The following is a 19,764-nucleotide window of genomic DNA, read 5'->3' on the forward strand; positions in this document are numbered from 1 at the left end:
CCGACCTGGGATACCTTCCTTATCAGTGGAACGTTTCGCGCTCTCTAACGCGACGCATGCGCGTTCCGCAGGCATGCTTACAGAGCTTCTTCCCGCCGCCGCCGCCGCCGATGTCAGCGCCACCACCGCGAGGCTCGAACAATCTCACGTACTCGAGTCCCCCGAGTCCGGAACCGATTTCGGAGCGCGAAAGACGGGGAAGCAAACGCAGAGAACACTCGCTACATCGGTACGCGTAGAGGAAAAATTTTAACCCTGAGATCCGGATCGTCTACGGACGGTCCCGAAGGACGAAGAAGGATCTGGACGAGGATTCGGACGTGACTGACCGAGTGCCGCTTATCCTTCTCCTTTCCTCTCCCCCTTTCTCAACCACCAAATTGTGACTTCCGAGGAAAGGTAAGGCATGTACGGTGTTACTTCGAAAACCCTCTTCGTCGTCGTTTTCCTCCTTTACGATAGCGAAATTATTATCGATGTGGCGAGAATCATTCAACAAAGACTGACGTCGTATCATATAATAATTAGCAAGCGTATTATGAGATATAATTACGCGTGATTTTTCTGTTCGAATTTTCTTTCCTCTTCGCTATAACGTTTTCATATTATACCTGTAATATAGGTATTTATATAAGAGAGGCGCGGAGAAATTAATAAAAGTAAGATTAACGTTATCGTATAAGAATAGTAAAAGTTATGTATCGACGAATAAATGTGTTATATTTATTCCGGCATGCGCTATCGCGTCTGCATTTAGCCTTTATTTTTCACTACAATCTCTTTTCTAGATCTTCGACTATTTTTTATTCATGCCCCCCCCCCCCCGATCAATTAAGCTAGCAAGCGATATATGAATTACTGCGTAAGATTTTAGAGCTATAAATATATATATATATATATATATATATATATATATAAAAATCATGTATGTGTATATATATATATGGAAGAAAGAATCGTGGTAGAGGATAAAATTCATAAAATAATCAAAATAACACAGTAGTAAAAAAAAATAAATAAAAATAATCGATGATTTTGACCAATTTCCATTGAATATTATAAAACTACGCTCCGCGTAAATTTAACCGAGATCGCCTTGAAGCAACGAAGTAAAATCCAAAATCCAATGTATAAGGATCGACAATACAGGGATGAGACAACAATAACGAATAAACATTATGATATACGATTAATAAAAATGAGAAAGAAACGAAGAGAAAAAAATAAAAAAATATTTGAGACAAAAAATATGATAAAAAAAAAGAAAAAACAAAAAAAAAAAAAAGAAAAAAAAACCAATAACAATTTGTACGTGTAATATAATGTCTACGTGTACATGTTATATTGTATTATAACCCGACCACATTGTGATAACATATAAACGCGTATGTAACGGTGACAAAAATTCGAGCTATAAAAATATATATTATCGAACGCGTGATCTAAAAACTTACAATTATTGAGAACGGTTTGAATAATTTTTACAACGATTACAGGATATTGTATAATAAAAGAAAAGTGACGGGATAAAAAAAGAAGACACTCCGAGATAAGGTAGAAAAAGATAATTCCCTAAATGAAAAATGGAAAATTGAAAATTAAATGCACATATACATATATATACATGTATACGCCAATTATCGGTTCACCTGAGAATAAATTTTCTGCGTTTCTCAATTATTATTGAAATACAAATACGATACACGCGACGCGTGTGTGGGATAATCTGACGCGGCTTTTAAATACGCTTTTGTGTAAATATTTATGCATATGTATATATCGATCAAACGAGAACGCCCTGCACGATATTTTCACGAAAATATTCTGATACCGCATAAACGTCGCAGAGACGAGACGGTACGAGACGAGAATACCGCGATACACGTATCATTACGATAATTGAAGCTTATCAGTCGACGTTCGTTCGCCCCAGGCGTTAAGTCAAGCCTCCGCAACATAAAGCTACGTATGCAAATTGCGGACTGACTGATTGTGAGGACTCGTCGCGCCGACTGCATCGCGCATACCTGGATATCTACACACGTATACATACGACATGTATCAAGCAAATAATAATAGTGATAACGATGATGATGATGATTTTGTCGCAATAATCTCTTTCTATTCTTTCACTAGATATTTGTATATATATATACGTGTGAATATTTTATGTACATCCGTAATCCTTTTAATTATTAATATTGCATTTTAATATTATAGCGCGGTAATGATGTTTGTCAATTTATCCTGTGCACACTAATTAATCGGTAATAATACACGCAAAGCGACGAATTTGCGATTTATATCGTACACGGAACGATGTAATTATTAATTAAATACGCGAATAGTGATGATAACAATAATAACATTAATAACAATAATAATAATAATAATAATAATAGTAATAATAACAATAATAATAATATTAATAATGCTCGTGTCAATAAGAAGTAGTATTACATCGCAACTGCAGTGATCACGCCAGAATGAGGATTTTTCGTATGCAATCGTATCGCCTTGAAACGATCTCGCAGTTCGGGTGAAATTATTATCCTGGTTAACAACACAAATGATAATAAAAATAATAATAATAATAATAATAACAACAACAACAACAATTATCGTAATAATAATATTAATAGTGATAACGCTAATGGTAATAATAATGATAACTATAAGAGATAATAATAATGACCATATGTATAGATTGAATATGGATACTGAAAATTCATCTTTTTCTTTTTTTGATCTTGTTTTTTTTTTTTTTTTGCGAAAATTGCAAAGTGATTTGCATCAACAGCCTGATTAAAAAGCATCTTGTAATTGATGTATTACAACGCATGCAGATGTAACACGCGTGTTACAAATTATATATCATGCAATACTGTGTAACTTCACGACGTATTATTTCGAAACTGTAAATAATAATGTATAATTTGAATGCGAATAATAATTATCATAGCTGATGCGTGCTGCGAGAGTAGAGAAAAAAGGGGGGGAAAAAAGAAACAAGAAAATCTTATCAATAATCGTATTACGTAATAATATAAAAATACACGACGCCCAAGAAAACGATTATTTCTTTAATCTTGTAAATAATTGTATTATATAATACGCGTAACGAGTGGTATACATATAAATATAAATTTAATTGAGTGTAATTATATATATTAAACGAATTTCAGGATGCATATTTGATATTTGTGTGCCTGTATATCCTTTTGTATGCTATCGGAAATAGAAAATGTTATATTATATATAAGTATATATTGAAAACTAAGGAAAGGAAGCGAAAATAAGAATGAAAATGTAATAATTATCAGTACTGTACACACATCAAATTATGATTACTATAATTATACTAATTGTCTGATGATACACGGTCGAATAATTATACGAACAATAAACTGCTACGGTGAATTATAAGTAAGTTTTTCACGCATCGGTCGGCACGTTAACAATTGATCATGAAAAAAATATCACGTAGAAAAATCGGTTTATAATTTTTCCCCGAGAAAAAGTAAATCGTCATTGGGTAAAAAATATCTTTCTCCGAATGAAGAAAAAATTTCTTGCAAAATTATTCAATCTCCAATCGTACGGCAGAAAAAGAAACAAAAAAAAAAAAATGTTTCAATAAGGTGCAAAGCAACGCTATGTGTAAAATGTCTGAAAATTTTCGCATCATCGAACGAAATCTAATGAAAAGTACCTACAAGAGAAACTGGAAGCTTCGAAAACTTCGAATATCATCATCAGGTACGTATTGCGAGAATTTACTAAACGCAGGATAATGACGATGATGCACTGAGAGAAATTTTTACTTCCGGTTACCGCTCAGTCCTTAACTATACTTTCATTTTTTACCGGAATTCGAAAAAATATAGTTCCAGGTAGAATATGAAAATTATTTTTTTAGCTACGATCATTCTTGCTATATTTTCTTGCAACTGTTGCGAAAACTTAATGCTCGTGCAAGAATAAATTGACGTTAAAGCCTTGTTTAACTAAAAAAGTAGAGTAAACCTCAGAAACTGATTCAGCGTTGAAATAACCAAAAAAGGATCGACGATAGCGCAAAATGTTTAGGCGCACCTCGTTTTTCGCAATTCCAACAATATTCAAACAGTTTTTTTTTTTTTTAACTATACCTGTTTCACTCAATTTTTCTCAGTCTGTGAGAAAACACTCAACATCCGCAACGTCCGATTCACGATCACTGTTTACCCTCCACGAATAGGACAAGACGTGGGACCTAACGCAGCAGTTTTCCACCGTGTTCCTCTCCTTCTTTCTCTCCCGAAGTGCCAAGAGCAAACAGACAACATACAAGGTACGCTTATATCGACGTGCCATCCACTTGTTCCATCGTTCCGTGACGTGGCTCATCCATCACTCTTGTCGATTACCGGTGAAGTATATTAGGCATTCGCACCCTCCGAAATGTTGCTCTTTCACATCCAAAATGACGCTGATTGTCAGTGGGACCACGACTTCGTCCAGGACCTTCCCAGGACGTCCGAAAATCCATCCCCCGTAACTCGTCGTCAGGTTAATACGGATACGCACGGTATTGATCGTCCTGTTCGCCAGAATTCGTCATCTTTTCTTCGTTTTTTTTTTTTTTTTACAAACGGTTTTACAGCTTATTAATTTAAGACCAGGACATCTGCAGTCCCGAATAGATGAGCCCCTTGGGGATTCCGAAGCGTGGAAGTAAAGTTGAACGGGTCGTTAGTCGAGGACTCATTTTCTAACCGGGCGAGTCGAGAGAGTTTTGCCGCGAGTGCAGATGACGAGTACGTTGTTTCTTTTTTGCCTTTGTTTTTTTTTGTTTTTTTTTTTCGTTACCTCCGCATTTTTTTTTTTTTTTTTTGGGGGGGGGGGGATTATTTTTAAACAGCTTCGGTGCAGCGGCGAGCAACGCTTGTACCGCCGTTATACGCCCACACCTTATACTCTAATTGCTTCAGGAAGTCACTACTCAACGAATACATAACTGCTATTTTGATATTTCGCTGTCTCCGGAGCGTGTCTCACTACCGTTTAGTGAGTTGTTGTACTTGTACTGCGACGGTATAACGAGAGGGGGAGTAATCGGGATGCGAAAGAGAGAAAGAGAGAGAGAAAGAGGGAGAGAGAGAGAGAGAGAAAGTATTTTATTTGATCCTGGAGCGTAACTCTCCAAGGACCACGAGCATAAGTTACAAAAGACCAATGATAACCTGAGACTAATTAATTGTAATAATACTAGATGAAAAACAAAAGCTGAAAGAAATTAATTAGACGAAAATAAATTTAAGAATAGCTAAATGAAAATAAGGTAGCAAGCGAAGAATGGACAAGAGAAAATAATACTGATCAAAAGTAGAGATAGATATAGTAAAATATTAAGTATTATAAGCGCTACGGATACTCGAGTAGAAAAAAGCTGAAAATTATCACACATTTATACATAACCATTCGTCGTAACCATGCTCTGCACAATTTTATAAATTATAAAATTATAGAGAGAGGGATGAATCACTCCATCTCTGAAGTGAGCTGAAAAAACGTGGCTGTGGATTCTCTCGTTCTTCATTATCCAAAAAGCGAAAACAAGAGCGTTGAAATTGATTGATTAAGGAAATATTCGCAACTATTGGAAGTATTGCAAAGAAAAAACGAATAAAAAAAAAAAAAAAAAGAAAGAAAACGATGGAATTTGGTGAAAATAGAAAAACGTCGAGTAAATCGGACCGGATGGAAGGCGCAATTGAGGATGAGAGAGAAGCCTGGGACGAAAGCGAGGCGTCTGAAATTAGATTGAAATTGTTCGCGGAATTGGTACCGCGGTGCGGAAGACGTCTGAGAGCAAGAGAAAGATAAAGAGAAAGAGAGAGAGAGAGAGAGAAAGACTTGGTCACGTACGTCGGATCTAGCTAATGATCTTAAACGTGTCCCAAGTGAGTCACGGTCCCCGGTTCTCGGGCCTTTTGCCTCTCGCTTCCACCCTCGGACGACCCTCGGAATATTAAACCGACCCGGCTTCTGTTCGACGTCAGCTTGCGGCACGAGAGACGGAAAAAAATGCCGATTCAATCGCTCTGCAGAAACTCTTGAACCTTTTCTTTCGATCTTCGCTACCTTCGCTTCGAACAAAATTTATCGCAGAGATTAGAGATCTTGAGATGCAGCCGACAAAGCTGGAAGAAAGGACAAGGTCAAAGCTCCGCGACAAAGATCGGGAAAATTCCTCATAAATATGCACGCGCTTGTTTCAAGCCGGAAATCTAGGCTCGTCTACTCGTTCAATAGGATTAGATTTGGGCTCTGGTTTGGATTAGGATTGAGCTAAATCTTCGCGTTTACACTTTAGAAAATTTTCCTGTAATTTCAGATACGAATTTTACATAAACTCGTGCAAGTTTTACTCAGGCTTATAAAAATTTACAATAACTTCACTCTGGACTCGAATTAAATCAAGGAAATCAAGTGTTTAGCGCTAGAACGTGGGAAATTTTACGGTAAAAGTATTAGAAATTTTTAACAATATTAATAATCGAAATCGTAGCAAATTGCGATGGATTTTTACCCCCACGAAGCGGCCAAAATCAGTACAAATGTTTGCTTAACATTTTCATGCATACACTTTTCCTTACATGCGATTCTCTTGAAATTTTGCATACACGAGATTTTGGCCTCACTGATTACAAATTTCAATTCGAAATTGAAAAATCCAAAACGGCGGAACAAAAACAAGTATAAATATTTTTTTTTTAGTTTTGTATAATTTTTTTGTATGTATTAAGTTTTTGTAAAAGTTGGCACCCCGCTTTTCATGGTAGATAAGCAGAAAATGCTTTTCCTTGGTAGAAAAGTAGGAATTTCTACTATTTGTTTGCATGTGCTATTTTTGCAATAAGTAAATAAATAAATTTCCGCACCGTTTCTAGACTGAGCAATGTTTCAAGGACCATGTGGAGCCAAAAGACTCGGCAGTTGTTACCAAGAAAGTAGTTCGACAATTAAAAAGCTGCAAAAAAAAAAGGTGGGACGTTTGAACGTTCCAGCGTGAATCGAAGGGTTAAGAGTTTATGCGAACCGTTCTCGTATTTTTCAATACTCGTAGAATCGAGAACGGAAAGAATACGTAACAACCAATGATTATGAACCAGATGCAGCGAGATGGTCAGAGCTTATAGGCGTTGGCGAGCGGCGGGTAGTTCTAGAGTAAATATTGAAACACCTTCCCAGGGGGTAGCTTCGCTAACTTTGCCCCGAAGAAGAATCCGGAGGGTTGAGAATCGGCGAGGCGGGGCGCGACGAAAACGCGCCCCGCGGCGACACCGCACGCATAATCTAATTTGTACCCACTTCCCAAACTAGCTGCAACGCGGGGATGACAAGCGGCAACAACCCCCGACCGACCGACGGACGTCCCTCGAGCAAATTGGCTCTGTTTGAGAAAATAAAAGCCGACTTCTTCCCGTCCTCTTTCCGCACCACCAATCCTCCCCATCTCCCTCCGTTTTTGCTTACATTCCGTGCGGAAGTAATTGGCTAATACCAAAGAACCGGTGAATATTCGTCACCCTGCAGAATCGGCGTGAAGGGATAAAGCTCACCGATTTTCTTTACACCAAATTCTTTCCTCCTTTCGACGCAGTTGACGCTGATACTGTGACAAAGTGACGATTCTTATCGATTTGGTTACAGAATATCGAGTTATGTAATCTGACGTTATAAAATTCACTTATACACTGCGTCTCATATTTGATTATCGATATTGTTGTTCGTCGTATATTTAACTCTCCGTCGACTCAAAGTATCGAAACAAAGATCTAACCACTTGCACACAATTTTTCCCCGCTTCGTTTTCGCTCTATTCAGCTAAAACCGAGGTTCAAACGATCAGCTGATCGTCCGACGCGACGCCATGTTGCTTCGGAGCCGAATAACCGTAGAGCGTCTCGTTTCTTGGAGTGGAGAAAAAAGCAGAAGCAGAAGTAGCTTGTACAAGAAGATATCGCGAGGTCTATCAGCCGGGATAAAATCTCCGTCCATCAGTTTTCACGCTACCGGACCGAGCTCTGCTACCTTTCGAGACTAGATTGTAGAGATTTGAACGTGGCGGTTGGACCGGCGGCATCCAGCCTCCGGTATCTGTTGCTTCGCTGGGCTCTGATTTATGCCGCACTCGAGCTTCGCGACGAGGCATTTCTCTGTCCGTAAGCTTGTCCGTTTATCTTGCGTGAAACGATCGTTAGTTAAAATTAATCAGAACAGAGGCCCCGTGACCCGGTGTAAGCGGCATTAATTCCCTTTGATTTTCATCTTCGTTAGACTTGTTCGTCATTACTCTCCGCTGCAGGTCTCTGTTTTACGTGGTAAATAAAAAAAAAAAAAAAAAAAAAAAAAAAAACCGAGACCAGAAACGTAAGTATCAAAGAGAGTAAAATTGACGCTTAGGATCGTACGAAGTGCATCGTGTCCCTGTAAGAATAATACGAAAATAATAATGTCAAAAACGACATCGTCTCTTGTTCAGGTCGTTATTATTACATATATACACGTATATCTGTTACACGTACGTACGTACAAACATATGTATAACGCATAAAGCATCTTCTACCCACTGTACATATTTAATACCGAGGTTTTATGCCTCGCCTCGTTTTCTGTTTTACGAGCGATGCATACGCAGCCATGTAACGCGTACCTTATTCCCCGAGCGTGTTCCTTTCGTTTCATTCGAGCATCCCTGCAGCCTGCATGCGTATAATAAGTCGCGAGGCTGCAAAGTCCTCCAGTCGGTCTCTGCAGCCTGGAGGAGAGCTTCGGAGGTTCGAAAGCCTGCGGGAAAACCTACGGAGAGCTCAGGTCGGTTTTATAACCCGACGAGTTTAATGATCGCATCAAATTTTTAATTACTTGAGTTACGTTACAAATTGCTAACAGATGGGTACCTACCTCGATCCCTCCCCCACCCTTTACCCGACTCACTTTCACCGTCGAAACTCGCTTCGTATTTTCTGTCTAAACGATCGGCCCAAGACAAATAAAGCCGTCGGTAAAAAATACCGGGATAAATAAACTCGTAGATATATAATCGAATTACGAATTCGTCCACCCTGCATTGTTGAAAACAATTGACGTATTGTAGGCACGGTAGAACCACGATTATACGAATTAACGAAATTCAATTTTTATCTTAAAGTGTAATAATATGGACAATGCAAATTTAAATCGACAAACGATCCGTATTAAACATCTCAATATATATTAAACCGTAGAAATCTAACCTTGGAATACGTGTCAATCCAACAAGTCATTATGCCCGCGGTATTCTAAGGTTAGATTCGACGGTCATGGGTTACGTTACGTTTACTGAGATCGAGTTAGTTTCGCGCTCGGCCGACTGTGGCGCTGCAGGTGTCTCAGTGCTGCCAACGTAACAGTCTAGTGTAAAAAATTACCCGTCTCATATTCATTGTCCCCAAGTGTACCTGACGTACGTTACACCGCAGCTTTTGAGATAATTTAAGTTTACGCGGCGTGTAAGATCGCTGTAAATCCGATCCTCGAAGGGGCGTTTGAAGAACGCCGAGTGCGAATCGATAAATCGGGCAAAAACCACAGAGACAAGGCCCCCGGGGCATAACGACGTTGACATCCGAGATTTGACGCGAAACGCGCCTTCGACGCCCCGCGTGCCGATTCGCCGCTCGGCGTCTTCTTCCTGGCGGGAGGTCAGAATCCTTCGGTTTCAGGTCGACGCCGTCGGGGGTCGAGAAAACGGACCTGACGAGGCGCCGGCACTCAACACCGAAGAACCCTGCTGCGAGGCTTATCGTAAATTAGTGACACCGCGGGAATCCCAATGTAAATATAAAAATCGGTGAAACCTGGGAACCGGGGGTGGAGAATAATTTACCGATTCATCAGCCGCGATTCCTTCATACTTTTTCCGTTAATTATCGAAACCTCTGCATGATTCATCACGTTACGATAAGCCTGATTCATTGTTTGTAAAAGAAAAAAAAAATCGACAATTTTCCGATCACGATTTATACCTTTGGCCGATTTTTTTCTTTTTCCTTTTTTCACAAAAACTCGAGCTTCTCATTCAATTGTTGGATAATAATAGAGGACATAACAATCGACGCGAAGTTTGAACCAAAAATCGTTGAACAAAAATCGGCATCAGTTATTGAAAACTTATTGTTGTTGATAAACGATTCGATTTCATACTTTCACTCCTCTATTGTTATTTTTGTTGTTGTTATTATTATTATTAAAACCAGGTACATTACATATATCAGCATACAATAAATGCCGAATCTACCGGAGGTAAAAGTTATCCGTGAAAAAGAAAAAATTATAAGCCAAAAACTAAAACTAAGACTATAAAAAAATGTACAATGGCATAATATCGTTTGGTTATCTTTTAATTACTTATAGCATAAAACATGCAATTTTAAAAAATTCTTCAATTTATATTTTAATGTAATTTGTGGTATAATCGTAAAAATTTGCGTTTGCATTGAAGAGGTGAGGTTTTTTTTTTACATACTTCAAGAGTAGGCTTAGGAAATTTAACATTTTTACTTCTCGTGCCACTTGTACTGAACGCATAAATAATTTTCAATTTTTCATAATTTAAAAAAAGCGCACCAAGTACCTCAAACTATTATACATAAATAAATACGTATATTTTTTATTTATTTATTTATTTTCATTTTTTGGACACCAGACCTTTGCTACGACAAATGAAAAGGTGAATTTCGAATTGCGGAGAGCTTTTGTAAAAGCGATGTATGAGCTGCAGCCCTGAAAGCAGCGTCGCTGGTCAGTAGCTTGTTGGTAACGAGCGGGTATATAGAGTGTCGGGCAGTTGTCTCTAATCACCGTCTTCCAGGAACGAATTTATCGCTCTCGTTTAAACAAGTTAATAGTTAGTTACTATCCTCGATGCCACAGGGACGGACTCTCAGGATTATTAACACGGCATTGCAGCTGCGCTTTCTCAATCCTAGGAAAAGACCGATCGAATTTGGCCTCTGCATTGAAGAAAAAATATTAAACGTCCGATTTTTTTCTTCCTACCTACCTAAAACATAGAATTGTTAGAAAAAAAAGAAAAATTGTCCGCCAGGATTTTTACTTCTTTCGTTAAAAACAAGTTTAACAACGAGTTTTTTTTGTTTTTTTTTTTCGAAAACGCAATTGAGCTTACCTGATTTTTTACGTCACGTCGTTCGACAATTTTCAATCCATCTTGTACTTTCCAATTTTTGTCAAAACGATACCGAATTAAAATCGATCGCGCAGCCTGCAACGATGAATAAAACTGGTCAGAAGAAATGATGTGTAATAAAATCTCAACTTATAGGTATATCGTTTAATTTGCGGAGTCGATTCGTCAAAGTGTATAAAATGGTTGTAAAAAAAAAAAAAAAGAGAGAACCACAAAAACAGAGAAATCATCGAACTAGACCGTGAAACAGTGAAACCGAGCTGCTTGTTACAACGTTTCGCGTGCACGGCGTGTCTGAATTGAAGATAGAGTGAGGTGGAATAAGGTTGGATAAAGAAGTGAAACGAAGAAAAAAAAATAAAAAAATAAAAAAAAAAAAAAAAAATTCTTCACATCCCGAGTTATCACGAAGGGGGCCGAGAAGAAAGATGGGGAGTTGCGTTGAATAAACGCGAATTGCGGCGGCACTCGAGTCCCAGGGAGAGAAGAGCCAGCCCATTAACGAGGAGGAATCCAAGAAACGGGAATCGCGATAATACGCCCTCTTGCACGTTAATTAAATTTAATCAAACGCCCGGAGGTCGTCGTGCCTACCGGCGACGATAAGGACGACAAGGACGAAAAGGACGACAAGGACTCGGGGTCGAACCTTACGTCGATCATCTACATCCCCCGAGCTTGGGGGATGCGAACATGCGAGGAGCGAGTCGCTGGCCTCGCGTGATCGAAGCCTTCGACAAGCGAGACGTGAGGACGAAAACCTTAAGGAAAGGGAAAGAGAAAGGGATGGTGGTACCGGGTACCGAACCACCAGGCACCAGACGCGACTCTTCGTCTCGATGTGATATTTATGCCCGGGGTAGTCGAAGGACGGGACAAATTGCTGAGGCAATTTTTGACAAGCCTCCCCCGATCCGGAATTTCGTCGAGGCGTACGGACGGCGGAAAGTTTGTAAAACACCCTGGTTACTGGGAAATATGGATATTTTCAACCAGGCATCAAATGATCGCGGTGTTGGCTGTAGGAAAATAACGTGCAACGATAAATTGACGTTGAAGCCTCGTTTGACTAAAAAAGTAGAGTAAACCTCGGAAACTGGTTTTACGTTGGAATTACTTCTCAATGTATAAGAAGGAATTTCTCTCGGCTGGAACGACCGGAAGGACCGAACCTTCGGGACCCCGTGCAATATTGATTGCGGACTGCAGCTGCGGGGAGCGAAAACCAACCGGCGGAATTTTTTTCACCGCCAAAAGCGCCGGCCAAACTCGAGACGCAAAGTTGATGCATATTCATAACTGCTTCGGGGGAAAAGCGGGCGGCGTGGCAGCAGACAATTGCCCCTGTCATTTTCATCCCGTCTTTGGGCTCGACCTGCACCGATGGACCGGAGAAAAGAACAGCCGGATTCAAGCCGCCGGTTTCGCTTGCTGTCTTCGCGTCTTGCCGACCCTTTTATCCGGCTGCGAGAGGCGGTGAAAAATTTAAATGCACGCCCGGATGAACCGTCGGAGCCGCGGCTCTGAAACCAATCGTCTCGGCGTTTCGGGGTAAACTTTAAACTTGCGGTGACGATAATTTAAGCGCAGGATTGAAAAATTAAGGCTTGAAAAGTGCATTTTCCTTTTCTTTTTTCTTTTTTTTTTTTTCTTGTCATGCAAAGTTTGAAGCGATGAATAATCGTGCAGCGAAGAAGGAACTGTTTGTCTTCGTTTCTTTAATTAATTCTTCGCAGGCATTTATTTTACAGCACTTTTTCACTTCACCGTATGATTAGATGCATATTTTGGGCAGGATTGAAGTTACGAATTTTAAAAGCTCTCTCGTTACTAGAATTTTGGTAATCTTTCATTTCGGAACTTTGAGCGTCAGGTTTCTGTCCATTCGAAACTTTGACATTTCGACAAAGTTTGATTTATTTACTTCAAGTTTCGCTACCAAACAATTCGGAATTAGGCGCTTCCGGAACTTTTCAAATTCCAAACTTCAACTCAATCCCATACTTTGTTCATACCTTAACCCTGACTTGATTTCTATTCCGTAATCTTATAGCGAGATAGTCAAACGTCGACTATTAATCAAATTATCGTATCACCGAGCTATAAAGCGAATCTGTTTAAAAACACAAAACCAAAAAATACTGGAACTATAAAAAAAAAGCTCAGGCATATCGAATCTCCGTTTCAAATAGTTGAAAATTGTCAATATCATCTGGTAGACAATTCGTTCGATTCAACCGTCACGCGACGGCTTATATTTTGTTCAAAAAACTATTTTCTTCTTCTCCTTATAGTCGATTCGACGTTCGTATCTTTAGTCTGCGATTAACTAAAATTACTTTTCAATTTTTAAGTATTAATTTCGGGCAAAAAAAAAAAAAAGAAGCAACCAAATAGAAAGAAAATTACGGAGTTTACTTTCAAGTCCGGACTCCGGACGGATCTTGGCTGCAGGAGGGATAGAAATTGAAATTGAAGTATGGGATACAGGGAGTGAATAAGATATCGGGCGAAGAAGTTGGGGCGAATGGTTCGCGTCACGTCCTAGTCGTAGGAAACAATAAGCAAGAATTCTAAATAGATTCGATAACCATCTACCTACACAGACACGTACGATGTAATATTGCGCGGAAGTTTCGCGCGCAGTTCGAATCCAACTTTTCAAATAAATATTTACGGTAACGGCACTTTTATGAGGAATTTATTCGACGAATATACGGTGAAGCGGCGAGCCAATGATCCGGCAACCCGTAAACAAGACCGCTGCATGGTTCTTATATTCCGATCTCTCATTCCTCTCAGCGCCCTTTTTTTTCCAATGAACTTTACCGCCCCCGTACTCCGATTTTATTACCCTTATCCTACAATTATTTCGCTTGATAATCGTTAGACGAAGTTCGTCTCTGTATGCGATAGACGCAGGAGATGTTTCAATAAATTGACAAATTTTACAGGAATAAATTCGCTCGAAGTATCGACAAGTTTAACCGGATTTTATTCGCGAATTTTGCGAATTTCTAAAGTTCTGGAAACGCCAAATCACGGATTTATTATTTACGTTCGGAATCCTTTTCATTCCAATTTTCAGTTTTTCTCATTTCTCACACCCACTCGTCGAGTAAACTACGCTGCGTGAGTATATTTTTATTTTCCGAATTTCCCTCAATCGAAACTTTATTTTCCAAAATTTCCCTCAATCGAAACTGACGAATCCCACTTAACAAATGATTCAACAAATCCTCGACACCCTGCAAGACTCGGAACAATAATAACAAGAAAAACTCGTAAAACCGCGAAAGGCAAAAGCATGCAGTTTGTTAAATTGATCCTGTCCTCCCGGGGGCGAAAAACGCCTCTCGATGCCTCGATCATCTTCTTGTAAAGCCGTGTTCTCCATTCTTTAAAATAGTCCGCCACTTACCGGCAGGTGGCCCGAGGCATCAAATCAGACGTGTTACGTTAACTGAATTTAAATTGCCGCCGCCAGTCTCGGCGTAATTTATGCGCCCAATTGTGCGACGGTCTTGAATTTACCCATCAAGTGGCAAGATACGCGCAATAAATAAGCAAAAATTTCATCATTATATCAGTGCATTTTACTTCCACTGCAAAATAAAAATTAAAAAAAAAAAAAAAAGACCAAAGTCCCTTAAATCGTTTTATTCTGATTCTTTTTCTCTCTCTCTCTCTCTCTCTCTCTCTCTCTCTCTCTATCTTAAAAGGGAGGAAAATCCCTGAGCATTTTCTTTTTCATCCGTTAAATCACCGCCCGGATAACGAGGACTGTCATTTTTTATGCATCTACAGACATTATACACGCGTTGTTAAAAACGCGTCGCGTTAATCACTCTTGGATTTTTTTTTTTTTTTTTTTTTGGAACGGATTTTTGAATCTCATGACTTTAACGAACCGAGAAGAGGTAGCGAGAGGAATAACCAGGCTTATTTTACCGATCGTGGGGGGTCTTCGTCGACCGGCAGTTTATTCTTTTCTAAATGTCCTTTCGACTGCTCGTGCATCACACACGGCTCTTTGACAACGGAAATTAACCGCCGCTTATATTATGCGTGCCTTATTCCCATGGGTATAAAATACTCGTGTTTAACTCGGGAATATTGTCAATTAAAATATTTGTAATACGGTGATTATGTCGGCACACATTCGGGTACGTATAAAACGTGTTTACGAAGTTTGACGACGTTTTCATTTTTCTACGTTAAAATCTACCGCTACTCTAATCGTTTACCTTCGTTTTCTAATTATTCTTCTGCTTTTTCTATGTCGGAGAAGGAATAGGAGGAAGGGAACGAAACGTTGGGTAAAACTCCTTGAAAGTCGAATATCACTCGACGATGCAAATAAAACTCGTCGGACGTTACAAGCAACTCGTGCAACGTCGCTTTTATACAGTGACACAAAGAGAATTATCAACGGCGGAAGGCACGCAGATACGTCGCGCGTGGTTTATTAATTAGAATTCCCTCTCCTTCTCTCTCTCTCTCTGTCCCTGAAATACGTGCAAGAAACACGTGGAAGTGACGCAGAATTATTCAAATATATATATATATAATGTATAATGGTCAGCAAAACTGTGATGCGTCACAAATTTCAGGCATATATCTAGGAGGAATTTTTCACCAATTCAGCGAATTTTTTCGGATCTTGTTTATTCACTTGTTTCGGAAATGTTTTTTTCTTTTTTTTTTTAAACACATACGCATCATGGAAGATTGAAGTAGGACGAACAAAATTTTAACAAAAAAATTGTGTTTTTCCATGAATTATTTAATGCTATATATGTATAGGTTCTATTTTTTCTAGCATCAATATGACTATTTTCAGTGAAAATGAATGGACTTTTTGGTTTTTTTTCCAATGCGACACCTTTAACGTACGAAAAACTGGCAGCGTGGAACTTGAAATTCCTGCCAAGTAGAGAAAAAAAAAAACATTTATGGGAAAATTAAAGGTATCGCCTTTGAAGAAAGAGATAAGGTTCATTTTTTTCAGCGAAAATAACCTTTTTGATGCTATCAAGAATATATAACATGTATTGCGTTTGATAGTTCTTGGAAAAACACAACTTTTTTATGTTGAAATTTTTTTTCCGACTTCAATCTTCAACGATTTAGAGGTTGAAATAATAGAAAACGATTTCCATAACAATTGAAGAATCGGACAAAACTCCCGGAGAGTAGATTTAAGCAGTACTACATGTAACCAATTATGGAAGAAATGCGAGAGGATAAAAAAAAAAGTGGCTGAGTTGGTGGCAAACGCCTCATAGATAAGTATCATAGAAATTTGGTAAGATCAGAAAACAGAAGGATCGCAATATCTATGTTTAAAAAACGTGAAAACCTGTCGTTGTGGAATTTTTTAAATATAATGAGTCGTAGTATAATAAAAAAGTGTAAATTTGTAGAAAACTCGATTGTGCATATAAATATGCCGCAATAGAGCAGGATTCTAATAATTCCATTATTCTAGTTTTTTTTTTTTTAAGTGACATTTTTACCCGCCTTTTCTAAATTTTGTGAAAGAGATTTTGATATGTTTGAAAATTCTATACCGATACCTTACCTAACCAAATCTAACCTAACCTAATTTACCATGAAACTATTTTTACCCTCGCCCATTTTAACCTAACCTAACCAAATCTATTTATAAAACTATTTTTACCCTCGCCCATTTTAACCTAACCTAAATTAATCTATCTATAAAACTATTTTCACCCTCACCCCAAGCATTGCATTGCAAAAAAAAAAAACAAAGATAAAGTCCAAACCATGCAGATAGATATTCGTTTACCCGTGGCTTGGAAAAAAAGCGGTGAATTTTGGGGTGGAAATTTTTTTTTCGCAAATCCCCGATTTTTTCGGGACACGACCGAGGGTGAGGGGCAAAGGGCGGTCCAACAACAAACTCCCACTCGTCGTTATCACGCGCGTTCTCCCCCAGGACCGTTCCTATTTGTCCTCCTGAGAGCCAAACCGTGTTGCAGCTTCCGGGACCGGCGCCCCTTCCCCTTCCTCCACCCCGATTATACACCTTCAGACGAGCCTAGACTCGGGCCATGCGTGATCCCCGATTTCACCCTCGCCTCGGCCGATCCTACGGGTGACAAAAAAAAAATATAGAGACGAGACGAGAAGAGAGAGAGAGAGAGAGAGAGGGAAAGCGTCTGGGAAAAATAACGGGGAGCTGAAAAATTGGCGAACAAATATACAGAGAAAATTGGAGAAATTTTTTCACCTCGTGTTGTTTCGTCCGGAGGGCGAAAGATAAAATTTACACAATCTCTGCGCCATTAACATCCGACACCCCTGCAGGAAATATAAAAATGAGAGCGAAGAATGGAGTGGGAAGGATATTGGAATTGAAGGTAATAATTCTCGCGTTATATGGATACATTTCCTGTCGATCCTCATGAATTCTTTATTCTTCTCGTCAATTATCATTTGGAACTCGACTCAATCCCGCCGATCATTCTTTGATGCCGAATTTTGAACTGTGCAAAGCACTTGACTAATCTCCTCGCTTTTCCGACGCTTTTATAACGAATCGACTTTAATTATATATCGAAGGATTTTCGGCATCACGGTTTTATAATATTGTTGTTATTACTTTTAATGGTAATCTCCCTGAAAGAAATGTATTGAATAAAATAACGGTGATATTGACTGAACGAATCAATAATGAGGAGATTTTCGCCGTGTATACATAAATCTGAGAGGAAGTTTCTCTCAAGCTTTTTTCTTTCATTGTCAGTCTTCTCGTATATCAGACGAGATGCTCCTCAAATAATTTACGGTAGTGAAAACGCTTTTTTCTTAACCAAGTGCGCAAAATTCGATTTTGCGTACCCAATTGAGTGCGCAAAATAGTACATTACCGCACTAGTGCGGAAATAGTCTCGTTTTTCAGTGTAACTTGGTTTTAGATTTTTTTTTTCCCCAACTGAGTGAACGAATAATCGAAAAATGCTCCCTGGTAAAATTGTAATAAATGATAAAAAAATAGAAAATATGCTTCAACTCTACGTGAAACTTGAAGTAAAGTACTGGGAGTGGGAAAAATCGCGAAAAGGGTGAGGAAAATCCCGAAAATTTCAGCCGAGACGCGGCTTCCAAGCTCAGACGTGATTTGCCGGCAGCGGCGCGGTTGTCGTCGTAAAACATAATCGTGTCGGTACACAGCCTCGGAGCACCGAATTCCCTCGTAAACTCGAAAGTGATGAGACTTATTTACACATTGCGTAGGCATGGGGCTCGTCAAAATTGGCAAGTTTCCTCCCGGCGTTCGTTCCCTCAACGTTGACGTTGTTACCACTGTTACTTCACGCCTTACATTATGCCCGTGTTACACCTTGTACACTCGGTGCGTTACGCCTTCCTTAAAGCTCCGTCGACTTCCCGTTTATCTGTTTTCAGAGAAAAAAGGAAGATATTGCCATCGCCGCGAAAATGAAGTGTTGAGCTTTCGCTGAATCTTCACGTTTTTGAGCTTAGAGAATCATCTCCAATCACTTTTAAATTGACGTCTTTGTGTGTGTGTACGTATGTCGTGAATTTTTTTTTTTTTGGTCCAACGATATGTCGAGAACGAGTTACCGGATTTCAATGATTTGAGTCTCAATCGACGCGGTTTTTCCAAACTTAGAACTGATAGATAGAAACCAAACACATTTGGATTTTGATGAAAACTGATACTCGTCGGTTTGTTGGATGGCTGATCACGAATCTGAAGTCAGATTACGAAATCCAAAATTGCATGAAAACAAAAAAATTATCCGCTCGAGCAGAAAATTTGTATGTTTGAACATGTTACAGCAGAGGTTTTGCAAGCATTGCCAAATGGAGTTTCAATCTAACGAACCCGTTAGTTTAACTTGCAAAATTCTAGGTACCGTAACAAATTTTCTTTCCGTTACTATACTAACATTAAAATATGCCGGTCCAGCGAAATATTTTGAAAAAGAATCCTTTTTTCTAGCAGCAACAGCTTTTCTCAAGTATATAGCAAGATTTGGCTTCAACCTCACAAACCGTCGAACTGGGTACTGGACTTTCGTCATTTCTGTGCATAATTAAAGATCAAAACATAAAATATGACCGACGTTTGGGGCGGCATTTCGATTTTTTTTTGTTTTTTTCTCGTTTCCATTTCCTGTAGAATCGTAGTCGCCTGTTTCTGTCCTGCCAAAGGAAGGAATAAAACCCGGGAGTGATATCCTTTTGGGATAGTGGCTGCGCACAGTACGGAAGAGCGAAGACACGGGGTGAGATTAGGGTCCGTTGTGGAAGAGGCAGGCATCTGTTGCGCCTTCGCGAACAACATTTACATAATCGCTGGTCGAGCCAGCCAGCCAACATCTCACCCTGTTCCTCATCCCTACTTTTCCCTTTCACCCCGCGGGGGGTGGGTGTCCTCGGGTAAAAAATTATTCCCCAGGAGTTGCCGCCGTTGAAAAAGCCGCAGGTAGAAAGAGAGGAGAACGAATAAATAGCAGAATTAAAAAAGC

General features: G+C 39.2%; 1 protein-coding gene across 2 annotated transcripts in view; it reads left to right on the plus strand.

Moving 5' to 3' along the window:
- Positions 1–3,458, plus strand: part of LOC107223747 (discoidin domain-containing receptor 2) — a 58,665-nt gene extending 55,207 nt beyond the window's left edge. For both annotated transcript variants that reach the window (XM_046731216.1, XM_015663540.2), the window contains exon 9: positions 72–3,458. In XM_046731216.1, the coding sequence (XP_046587172.1) occupies positions 72–239 (168 nt within the window). In that variant the 3' untranslated portion in view covers positions 240–3,458. The remainder of the gene's footprint in view (positions 1–71) is intronic.
- Positions 3,459–19,764: the final 16,306 nt, after the last annotated feature.

Source organism: Neodiprion lecontei, chromosome 2 (genome assembly GCF_021901455.1).
Source record: "Neodiprion lecontei isolate iyNeoLeco1 chromosome 2, iyNeoLeco1.1, whole genome shotgun sequence".
In the NCBI taxonomy this organism is placed as follows: domain Eukaryota; kingdom Metazoa; phylum Arthropoda; class Insecta; order Hymenoptera; family Diprionidae; genus Neodiprion; species Neodiprion lecontei.